This window comes from Drosophila nasuta, unplaced genomic scaffold, assembly GCF_023558535.2.
Source record: "Drosophila nasuta strain 15112-1781.00 unplaced genomic scaffold, ASM2355853v1 ctg26_pilon, whole genome shotgun sequence".
Lineage (NCBI taxonomy): Eukaryota > Metazoa > Arthropoda > Insecta > Diptera > Drosophilidae > Drosophila > Drosophila nasuta.
The window spans coordinates 12,066-23,870 of record NW_026869474.1 but is presented as its reverse complement, the minus strand read 5'-3'; the positions used below and the strand labels follow the sequence as shown (position 1 = coordinate 23,870).

The 11,805-nt window shown below is 43.0% G+C and overlaps 2 protein-coding genes across 2 annotated transcripts; both read right to left on the bottom strand.

Moving 5' to 3' along the window:
- Positions 1-6,812: 6,812 nt before the first annotated feature.
- Positions 6,813-8,109, bottom strand: LOC132797828 (uncharacterized). The gene is made up of 2 exons (XM_060809601.1): positions 7,618-8,109; positions 6,813-7,562 (listed from the first exon to the last, which is right to left on the bottom strand). The coding sequence occupies exons 1-2, from the start codon at positions 8,107-8,109 to the stop codon at positions 6,813-6,815; spliced, it is 1,242 nt and encodes a 413-aa protein (XP_060665584.1).
- Positions 8,110-9,159: 1,050 nt separating this feature from the next.
- LOC132797827 (uncharacterized) lies at positions 9,160-11,261 on the bottom strand. The gene is made up of 2 exons (XM_060809600.1): positions 9,839-11,261; positions 9,160-9,773 (listed from the first exon to the last, which is right to left on the bottom strand). Exons 1-2 carry the CDS (start codon positions 11,259-11,261, stop codon positions 9,160-9,162), a joined length of 2,037 nt encoding a protein of 678 aa, XP_060665583.1.
- Positions 11,262-11,805: the final 544 nt, after the last annotated feature.

The window sequence follows — 11,805 nt, the reverse complement described above, 5'->3', positions numbered from 1 at the left end:
TAGGACGCACCACTTATAATAATAATACATTTAAAACTCGCGTACATATGGGAAGACAGAGAAGAAGGAGTGTAATGGGAAGGTTACATTAAACAATAGTGAAAGAGAAGAGAAAGGAAGGAGAGGAAGGTAGGTTAACAAAGAAGACGGAGCCACTCTCTCATGCAACACAGCTGTTATTGTGTGCAGACGCCCACCATACCGTGATCCTGCATTCGTTGCCAAAAACTAAAAAGTTGGCAGGATCCCTAAAAGACAGTGGTTCGGCTAACCTACTCCTGCTTGGTTCCAAATAAAAGTAAACAATTAAGCGGACATACTTAATTTATTAACATATAAGAAAGTGATTTGAATTTTAACATTACAAACGAAATGACAAGAAAAATAAAGAAATAAATAAATTAACGGACAAACATAGTAAGTGTGTATGAGGCGGAATTAATTAAATAAGGCCAAAAAGGAAAAATAAATAAATAAATACTAAAAATAATTAACCTATAAATATAAAATATGTTCTAGCATAATTATAATATAAATAAAAATTTTAGCATTTAAATGTTGATTAAATTAAGAGAAGGAAAAAAAAAATTAGCTAAACTGAACTAGTTTTGGTTCATTTAGAAATGCAATGTTAGACCATCACACCGAATATAGGCAATCACTAGATGCAAGTAAAATGAGGATCAGCTGATGGCTGTCACTCAATGAAATGTTTTGCTATTGCCAGTCTCGCAAGGTCACTGACCGCTGGGACTGCAGACAGCTGTAGCAGCGCTATGGACAGATGGACCACCAGCAAAAGGGAAGCTTTAGCTGTAGCTCATGTATTATTAATTAGTTAGAGTGAAACAGACTTACATACATTAGAGACTCCCACGCAGAAAGATCTTTCTTTGTGTTGGTGCCTGTCTGTGGTGTATCTGTGGGGAATAATAATAATTGCGAGCTTTTGCGCCTGCATGAAAGCTGACTGCTATGACCAGTAGCGTCGATCAAAACAAACATGCATACATACAAATGTATGCAGGTATGGTTTTACATGCTTTTCAGGCAATACAAAAACATTAAATTTTATAACTAAATACAATTTTACAAAGATATTTTGCCTATAGGTGTTGCCATACATGCCTTCTTAAATGATTGCCATTTCTATTTTATACAATAGTACAGTGGTACTTGTATTATGAAGGACCCAGAAAAGTTGTTGGTTTAACTTTCTCGCCACATCATATTATACTTACAACATTGATGGACTATCACTTATAGATGCATAGTTAAACAACATAACGTAAATTAACAATAATAAACAAACAAACAAAAAAATAAGCTGCCGTTCGCCTTCCTCCTGGGTGACGCAGATACTCGGCCTCGATGCCACCACAAGTGCGGAGCAAATAGCCAACGGAGATCGCAAGGCTGCCGGACGCAGGTGTTTTGCAGTAGAAACACCACCTGCTGGGAAGCAATACTCCTGTGCTCAATGAGCGTCTGCAGCTAGCAACAGCTCATATGTTTGCGTTGCTCAGACAGCTGATGTGTCCAGCACAGCTGCGACTTGGAGCTTTTGGTGGTTGGCCGTTAATCAAGCAGTTGTGTGTGTTGTAGTTTCATTGTAAATTAATTTAAAATTCTACCACTGGGTTATTATAATTTACACAATGGGTTTTATATACATTGTGACTGGGTCAGTATATTCAGCTTTATACCGGGTGTTATATAAATTAATACTGGGTTTTAAATTATAACTGGGTGCCGAAACTAAAAATATATAGACAAAACTAAACTTAGAACAACAACAAAAATAAATATACGTATAACAAATATTTACCCTAATCTGAAAACGGCACTTGGTTTATTTACGCCAGTTGGCAAATTCCTCTAGTGGACAAACAGCTACAAGTGGACGGCAAGGTGCACTTTTGTAAAAAAAGAAGATGACCAGATTAACGACTCAGTATAACAATTATACAATGAAGTATCTTTGTATACTCACAAGTACGTTTTAAGCATCTTACTACACCAACCACTTCACTGATGTACTTTTTTTCTATTAAAGCACATGCACTTTTCCACTATTTTTTTACTTAGGTTCTGCACATAACCTGCTAACCATTTTTCTTCCAGCCAAAACCAACAACAAAAACCTTTTTTCGGAAATTTGACAATTAATCCTACTCAAAAGGTAATCGCTTGTCTATTTTGGCCTGGACTTAACACCATCAGCTGATCTAGCAATTTATGCTTGCATGTATCATGGTCCACCAATAGATGGCGCTATTTTTGGAGCTTTCAGTCTCATTTGTAAATAAAGCTCCGCTTCTCAGAACAAAACATGACAAGACATTGAGTACCATTTTCTCAGACTACAAAACAAATTAAATAATACAAATTAACTAGGACAATAAACATATAAATAAATAATATAATAAATAATAGGTATAATTATGTATGAGTGCAGAAAAAGAAGAAAAAATTTTGCATACTTTTAGGCTTAGTCAATTTCAGATACGACAAGCGGCCTATTACACATCCCCTGGTAAAATCACACTTAGTCGTTGTAACGACAAAGTGGGATACCCGCTTGAGGTAGCTTAATAGTCATTATGCGAAGACAAGCGCTTATTGCTTAATGTCCTTCGCATGGAATTTGCCTATGAACTTGCCTTGTAAATCCTCCAACTCATAATATGCGGAACCTAACTTGCGTCTGACTCGCGATTTTACAAACGTTGGAGCTAATTTAGCACTGAAACCTTTCACAAAATTGCTTTGTTGGAAGTTCCGTCTATACACTTCCTGCCCTACAGTGAAGTTGACCTCTCGACTACGTGTATTATAAACTTTTTCGTTGCGTATCTGCTGTTGTAGTATACCAGTCCTTGCAGCCGCACGAATAAGTTCAATTGAGTCGTCTCTACTAAATTGAGTAGTTCTGTCTTCCAGTTGATCCAAGCTTCTCAGAAGCGCATAAGTTTTCGCATTGGTAACCATATGTTTGCCCAAAGGTCACTCGATACGGACTTGATCGCACGGTCGAATGTGTCGCGGATCGAAGCGCACAAGCAATAAAGCTCAGCGACTCATCCCAATCTGTCTGATCAGGCTTAATATACGCCTTAATAGCAGCAAGCACTGATCGATTGACACGCTCTGAAGCATTCGCTTGCGGCGCGTAAACAGCCGTATACCGATGGTGTACCTCGTATTTTTGGAGCAATTCATTGAATTTATCCGACTTGAATTGAACTCCATTATCAGATACAACAACCTCTGGGACACCGAAACAATGAAATATGTTCTCTTCTAAGAACCGCACTACAGCCTCCGCTGTGAATTTTTCACGGGGTGCAAAATGGATACTTAGACAGATGATCTACCACAACAAAAATCCCAATATGGCCAGAACGACTACGCGGATAAGGCCCTAAAAGTCCACATATAGTTTTTGAAAAATTCTACAAGTTTCTTCATTATGGCTTAAAGGCGGTCGCAATGGCTGATTTGAATGCTTTGTGACTTTGCAGATATCACAATTGCTGACAAAAGCATTTATGTCACTTAGCATATTCGGCCAATAGTAAAATCGCCTCGCACGTTCTAAGGTTTTGGTGATTCCATTATGTGCGGAGAGTGGAGAAGTATGACATTCTCTTAGCACCTCAGCGATGAGTTCTTTTGGAATCCAAACTTTCCAACATAAGTCATCAGCAACTTGTTCTGCCGACACATGTTCGGAACGACGGTAAATGATTTGGTCTACTATCTTTAAGTCAGGCATTTGAGATAGCTGGGCCTTAACTTTCTCTTTTAGCTCTACATACTCTGCCGACTTGAAATGAATTGAGGTAGTATCCACTACCTTATCAACACTTAGCGAAGATAAGTCCTCGGTGTAAGTGCGAGAAAGAGCATCAGGTACAATGTTCTGACTGCCTTTCCTATGCACGATCTTAAACGAGAGGCTTGCAACTTAAGTGCCCACCTTGCCAACCTCGAGCTTAAATCAGCTTGCGACATTAACCATTTTAATGATGCATGGTCAGTGTGGATCGAAAACTCGTGACCCTCTACATACGCACGAAATTTCTTTACGCACATTACAGCTGCTAAACACTCCTTATCCGTAACCGAATAGTTGCGTTGGCACTTATTCAATTTTCGTGACATAAACGCAATTGGTACATCATTACTTTCGCTATCTTTTTGCATCAGCACCCTCCAACACCTGTGTGACTTGCATCACAATGGATTGCAAAGGGTTTGGAGAAATCTGGACTATGCAGCACTGGTTCTTTACACATCAGATCTTTAAGTAATTCAAATGCCTTCTGCGCTTCATCCGACCACACAAACTTGCGCTTCTGCTTTAACGTATCAGATATCGGAGCCGCAATACCAGCATAGTTATGAATAAACTTGTGATACCAGCCTGTTGTTCCCAAAATCGTCGCACTTGCTTTATCGATTTCGGCACGGGAAACTCTTGGATGGCTGTTACCTTGTCAGGGTCAGTCTGTATCGTACCTTGACCTATGACATGCCCCAAGTACTTCACCTCTCGCAAGCAAAATTTGCTCTTCTCAACATTGATGGTGAGACCTGCCAGTGTTAGACGATCTGCCAGTTGTTTAAGGACTACTAAATGCTTTTCAAACGTGTCGGAAATTACCAACAAGTCATCCAAATATACGAAAATTTCATTTCGCAATTCCGGTGGAATGACTTTGTCCATAAGTTTGGTCATTGTTTGTGGCGCATACGTAAGGCCGAAGGGCATGACCGTATATTGGTATAATGGTCTACCAGGGACAGTAAACGCCGTCTTCTGTCGGGCATTGGGTGACAATGGAATTTGCCAGTACGCATCTTTCAAGTCAATGCTTGATATAAATTCAGCTTTTGGCAATCGACTTAATAGTCCATCTATTAACGGCATCGGATAAGCGTTCTTAATGGTCACCTCATTCACTTTACGACTATCAAACAAAGACGAACTTTCCCAGGTTTTGAACCAACACCACGGGTGCTGACCAAGGGCTATCGGACTCTTCAATTACTCCTAACGCTAACATTCGATCGAGTTCGTGGTACATCAACTTTTCCACCGCTGGTGGCACTGCATAATGCCGCTGCTTTATGGATTTGCAGTCCGTCACCTCAATATCGTGTGTTAGCCAATTGGTCTTTCTAACCCCTTTTCTGCAAATGAAGGGAACTGGTTGATAACAGTGATAAGTTCCGTTTTTGCGCAGATGTCAACTCGAGTTGCTGCGGATCATTGAATGTAATTGAGGCAATGCTGTTAGTGTGAGCCTGGTGCATTAAAACATTGGCAATAGCTCGAAATGTCTCCAAAACTCTATTCCTAAATACAAGTCTTGCGACAAAGTCGGTACGATATAAAATCGTTGTGAATGTGTCTTGCCCTTAAACTGGTCAGGAATAACCAACTTGCCACAAATTCGTTGCCTATTTCCATCAGCAGTTTTACAGCTGATGACAACCGCGTATATTCGGTATTATTAGTTAATATTTCTTCTGCTAACTTCCCACCAATGCAGTTAATACTAGCGCCAGTATATTGACTTGGGCATAAGGACGAAGATCATCCGCGATGTCTACTATTGACGCTAACAATGCTCTTTTTTCCTCATTTTTAATTCGTATATAGTTCCCTTCCTCTGCTTATTACGAATACAAGAACTACAAACATTATCTAAATCTGAAATATTGGATCTAGCTGGGTTTACTTGAACTTCTGGTATTATTTTCGATACATTTATATCTTCTTTTTACTCCGTGTTGGTACCCTTCGAGACTAGTTTGCGTGCACTTGTCAATGGTGCACGCCCATACGGGTTTTTGGAATTGCACACTTCGTGCAACTGGGTCGATACGTGTCACGTTTACAACAACCGTAACAAAACACTTTACGTTCTGCTACACAATCTTGGTATCGATGTCCACTCTTCCCACAATTCCAACAAGAAAGTGTTAGAGCATCCACCTCCAGATTTTCTGGATCTTCAACATCATCCTCTTCATCCATTGTGGCTTGCACCGTGACTTCACTTACATGCCGTCTCGGTAAACCTCTTGGAATTGATGATGGCATTGAAATGGTTTTAAAACCTCTCTCGCGTACGAACAGTGTGACGCAACTGCTCAACGCTGAATATTGGCACATACAATAATTCGTGCTGAATATCCGAGAGCAAATTGGCTCGCAAGACCTCCAGTATGGACTGCTCACTCATTGGGCTGTTCAAACGATCTACTAATGCCATAATGGCTTCGTAGAACTGATCGAACGATTCGTTGGCTTTCTGCTTTCGTTGCGAAATAGCTGTTCGAATCTCCAAATCAGTTCTGCCATCTGTAAACTGATTTTTCAATGTGTTGGCACCGGATCCGTGCCTTGGTTGGTGTGCCGTTGCTCGTACTTCGAGCAATCCACTACTCGAAAACTACAACTTGTAGTGGATCAATATTTGCTGAAATCTTTATTATTTTCATTACATTATTTACATTTCATTATAATTTCATAATTTTACTTACATTCGTGCTCTGCGCACACCTTCAAATCCCTATTTTATTGTTAACAATTATTTGCCTCTGCTTGGGCTCAAATACAAATTCAAATTAAATCACGCTGCCGAAATTTGCAGCTGCATTGCTACATCTAGCGAACGTAACGGTGAAATTCCAATGCACAAAGAGAATCACCGATTACAAATGCCCAGTAGGAAATGCGCTGGCGAAGCCCAGTAGAAAATTTAGTTCGCCCGCCAACATTCCCCACCCGTAATTCACTAGCATTCGCGTTGTGTATTACCAATTTTCAAATCTAATTTGGCTAGCTTTACGGCGGGGCGAGTCACAATACCTTCTGGAGTGCGCACTACGGCACTCCGTACCTGACCGTCTCTCGATCGGTGAACATCTACCACAACTCCTTTGGGCCAGCTGTTTCGTTTGCCATTCTCATCTGCGATAACAACAATGTCATTCACGGCGATCGAATCTGGCGGCGGTTGGAACCATTTGGTACGACGCGTAAGCGTTGGTAGATATTCTCGAATCCATCTTTTCCAGAACTGATCGGCTAACTGGCTCGAAATTCTGAATCCTTTGGCAAGCTTGTTACCATTTTGTATTTCGCTGTCTCGTTCACGAATTCCACTAGAGTGGCCCAAGAGGAAATGGTTCGGTGTAAGCGCTTCTGAGTCTGCCGATTCCAGTGGTACATATGTGAGTGGGCGTGAGTTGAGAATACCCTCCACATCAGCCAACGCAGCACGAAGCACTTCTTCTCGCAATCCACCAGGCGGCAAGATCTCCGTTAGAATGGACTTTGTTGAGCGTACCAATCTTTCCCATGCACCGCCCATGTGCGGTGAGCCTGGCGGAATGAACATGAACTCCATTTCTGGGTATTTGGTCTCCACATCCCTGGTCGATATACGCTCCACTTCATCTTTTAACACTCTACTCGCACCTCGAAAGTTAGTTCCATTATCGGACATCATTCGTCGCGGGCAACCACGTCTCGCTATAAATGCCTTTAGAATACAAAGAAAGAGTCGGTTGACAGTGACGTTGCGATATCAGGTGTACGGCACGAATTGTGAGGCATGTGAACAGAACACCCCAGCGCTTCTCGTGCCGTCGTCCAACGATGATGTCGATGGGCCCAAAGTAATCCACTCCTGTATAGGTGAACGGCGCCATGTGGTGCGCCAAACGCTCGCGCGGTAGACTTCCCATTTCTGGAGGCCTAGGACGCGCGCGCCTCATCCGGCATGCTGGACAAGTTTGAGAAACCTCTCTCACCAAGGCTCTCAGACCAAATATCAGGAACCTTTGCCGTAGTTCATTGACCACGATCTCGTCGTACAGATGATGGTACCGGCGATGATACGACTCAACCAGCAGAAATGTAAATCGATGTCTTCTTGGTAGGATTATGGGTCGCTTTAGGTTTACTTCGACTCCTTCTATTAGGTCGATTCTTCCCTTGACGCGCAGTATGCTTACTTCGTCCAAGTACGGAGAGCATTTGAATAGCTTGCTCTTCCGATCCATAATACTGCTTCCCGTTTTAAGCATTTCATCTCGCTGAAATACTCGGTTTCCTGGCACACTCGTATTAGAATGATATCCATCTCGATTGGCCGCTCAAGTAATAGTAACTTCTTTAATTCCGATCCCATGCTCTTCTTGACAATAGATCGCAAGAAATCAATACTCGCAACTGTGCGGCTCTTAATCTCTCCAGTTTGCTGAATCTTTCTGGGTCTGGTGAGATACAGCTCAAAGGTGACATGACTTCCAATTGCTCTTCGACGTGTTGCAGAATAGTATTGCTATGTTGGCTCGCATCAATGTTCATCTGCGGCCACTGAGAGTCATCCGAATATAGAAATTCAGGCCCTCTGAACCACCTATTCGCTTCGTTAATGACAGGCGTTCTTGTCCATTTGGTACCATCGTCGGCCACATTTTGCGCTGACGGGACCCATCTCCAGTTACTCACATCTGATCCTTCTAAGATTTCGCCAATGCGGAGTGCAACAAATTGGTGAAACTTACGAACATCCGAACGTATCCAGAATAGAACGTCTCTAGAGTCTGTCCAGAATACTTTCTTGTCAACGTGTACTGACATTTCAGACTCGATACATCTGGCCAACCTCAGCCCCAAAACAGCAGCCATGAGTTCCATGCGAGGTATCGAAATTGGTTTCAATGGAGCAACCCTTGTTTTCGACGCTACAAGGCTGCAATGAACTTGATCGTCTACTTCAGCTCGGATGTATACGACGGCAGCGTATGCATTAACACTTGCGTCTACAAATGTATGCATTTCCAGACATCTAGCTGCACTAACTCCTTTCAAACATCGGGCTATACGCAGATTGTTTAACGTTGGCACCAAATCCAACCAACGACGCCAGTCTGCCTCGTCTTCTTCTTTGAGCGGCTCATCCCATCCGACTCCACTCCTCCATATATTTTGCAGAATGATTTTTGCGCGTATGTTGAAAAATCCAACAATTCCAAGGGGGTCGAATATGGTCATAATCATGCTCAGGACGCGGCGTTTAGTTGGCCGACCATCCAGAGCCTTTGCGATCGTATCTGGCTTCACCATAAACGTTAGACAATCTTCTCCAGGTTGCCACCACATGCCCAGAACCTTTTCGGACCAACATCTGGGTAACAAATTGGCTTGTCCAACATGTCATATCTATTCTCAAGAGCACAGACCACTGCTTGAGAATTGGATGTCCAGTGTCGCATGTCAAATCCTCCACCAGCATGAATTAGTTTTACAGCCTGGGCCAGCTTTGTCATCTCAGCTACTGAGTCCACAGACTGAAGCCAGTCATCGACGAAAGTGTTGCCGCAAATGGCTTTTACGGCCTCGGGATATTCAGCTTCATATCGTTGAGCATTGCGTTTCAAAACATAATTCGCCAAGGAAGGTGAACACGATGCTCCAAAGGTCATAACTTGCATGACGTATACCTCCGGTGGCCGTTGCGAGTTTCCATCTCGCCAGAGGAATCTCTGAGCTGCCTGATCCTCTGGTCGCACCCTCACTTGGTGGAACATTTCGCGTATGTCTCCCGAAATAGCAATTGGGCGTTCTCTGAAGCGTATTAGAATGCCCATCAATGATGCAAGTGTGTCAGGACCTTTTAGCAGGCAGTCGTTTAGAGACACTCCTTGGATCTTCGCTGCGGCGTCCACACTAAACGTGTCTTCTTCTTGTTAGGGTTGGTGACGGTAAAGATAGGAAGAAACCATGTTATATCTTTACGCGCCAACTCACTATCATCCAGGCGTCTGATGTAACGTTTTTCCTTATAGTTTTTCATCGTCGTTAGCATGAAGTTGCGTAACTGCGGATCTTTCGACATTTTCGATTCAAGACATTTTAGTCGCTTAAGACACATTTCATAGGAGTCAGGCAAGACCACTTTGTCGAATCTCCACAGTAATCCAGTTTGCCACCTTTTCTCGTCTGCCAAGAACGTTGTCGTTGCTTCCATGATTTGCATCGATCGCTCATCGTCTTTGGATCGTAATGGATTGATCGTAGCGACAATTCCCAGAGATTCCAAAGAAAAGTACTCTTTCAATGCAACATCCAAACTGCCAGTCTCACTACATTGGCAAATATGTAGCAGGCGTGGAATCGATGAGTATTTCTTTGCTGAGCGGCCGTAAACAGCCCAGCCAAGCCTGCAACGTGCTGCAATAACATCGTCGTCTTCACTTTCATGCAACTCCAGCGGAATAGTCCATTTAATGTTGTCGAGTCCAATGATGATTCGTGCTCGTACGTTGGAATAGGGATCTATAGGCAACGTACAGAGGTGACTCCGAGACTCCAATAATTGCTGGTCGAGGCTTTGCTCTGGTAGGTCGAGATCAGACACTGTTCGCACACTTTTCAGAGTGTATCGCTGCGATTCCATACTCGTAGTTGATACAGTGATGTCCAACGATTGCGAATTGTTTTCAACCTTAGAAACATCACCTGTCCATTTCAGGCACAATTGAGTTGCCGGTCCTTCTAGCTCGAGCTCGTCAGACAAGGATCTTTCAATTAAAGAACAAGCAGCTCCTTCATCGGCCAAAGCAAATGTTTTCACAGATTTGGATTTGCCGTGGATCGTTATCGGGATATAGCGAAAGAGAGGGCTACTCGCAGTCTTTCCATGAAACATGATTGAAGACTCCTCCTTGTTGGCAGATCGAGGCACTGTTTGCCCAGTCAGCTTGTTTCTGCCATCATTGCCTGCGGCGGTATGCAGCAGTACGTGGTGAATTGATTTGCATCCATCGACGCCACAGGTTTCTTTAGCTTCGCAGTTTCGTACGAGATGCCGCCAGAAACAACAGAAACATAGCCGTTTCGATTTCACAAACTCCCAGCGCTGTTTAACGTTCAATGCTCGAAAGTCGACACATTCCGACAGTCGGTGCGTGCCTCCACATTTTGGGCATGTAGTCTTCTCTGATTCTCCATGATGCTGTCGCTGTTGAGTCTCCTCATTGTTGTCGCTAACACTGTGCACAAACAACCTTTCTTTTGAAGCTTTGGCTGAGGTTGTTCGTCCGACATCATACGGAGTTACCATACTGGCACACATTGCCACATTGAAAAGCCAATTGTCGAATGTGGCCATGTTGACGCTTTGATTTGCCAATCGGTGTCGACCCCAGTCCAACTTCATACTGCTCGGCATCTTTGCGACCAATTCGTTCAACAAGACAGGATCATGCAAAAGTCATGAAGACCAATGCAGACATAGTTGCGCAGTAATTTTGGACAGCAAGGGCTAGTCGAATGACGGAGTCAAATTATCTGCCTTTATCGCTGGCTCGTCTCTCAATTTTCCTTGTAACGCGGCGTGTACTATTTCTGGTCGGCCGTACAGCATTCTCAATGTTCCAATTGCATACGGCACTGTATCTGGCACCATCAATTTTCCGCGTACCGCTTCCAGTGCCTGGCCCTTAAGACACTTCTGTAAGCGTATAAGATTTTCCTCGTTACTGAATCCACATCTTTCCGTCGACTGCTCATAATTGCTAATGAACAGCAGCCATTCGTCAGGCTTTCCAGTGAAAGTAGGTAGATCTCGGCTAATGACATGTCGTGCACTGATTTGAGCGGCCGTCAAAGGCCCACTCTAGCCAATGAATTAGCAGCGTGCATGTCATTCGGTTGTTGAAGATTACTGGGCAATCCATTGATCCCGGCTGTGGCAATCCATTGATTATACCACC

What these genes read in the sequence shown, in the direction of transcription:
- LOC132797828 (XM_060809601.1), bottom strand. Translation starts at nt 8,109, where the DNA reads ATGCTTAAAACGGGAAGCAGTATTATGGATCGGAAGAGCAAGCTATTC. An exon ending in CATGCCTCACAATTCGTGCC is followed by an intron (nt 7,563 to 7,617) that starts GTACACCTGATA and finishes TGTATTCTAAAG; the next exon opens with GCATTTATAGCGAGACGTGG.
- LOC132797827 (XM_060809600.1), bottom strand. Translation starts at nt 11,261, where the DNA reads ATGCCGAGCAGTATGAAGTTGGACTGGGGTCGACACCGATTGGCAAAT. An exon ending in CATCAGACGCCTGGATGATA is followed by an intron (nt 9,774 to 9,838) that starts GTGAGTTGGCGC and finishes AACCCTAACAAG; the next exon opens with AAGAAGACACGTTTAGTGTG.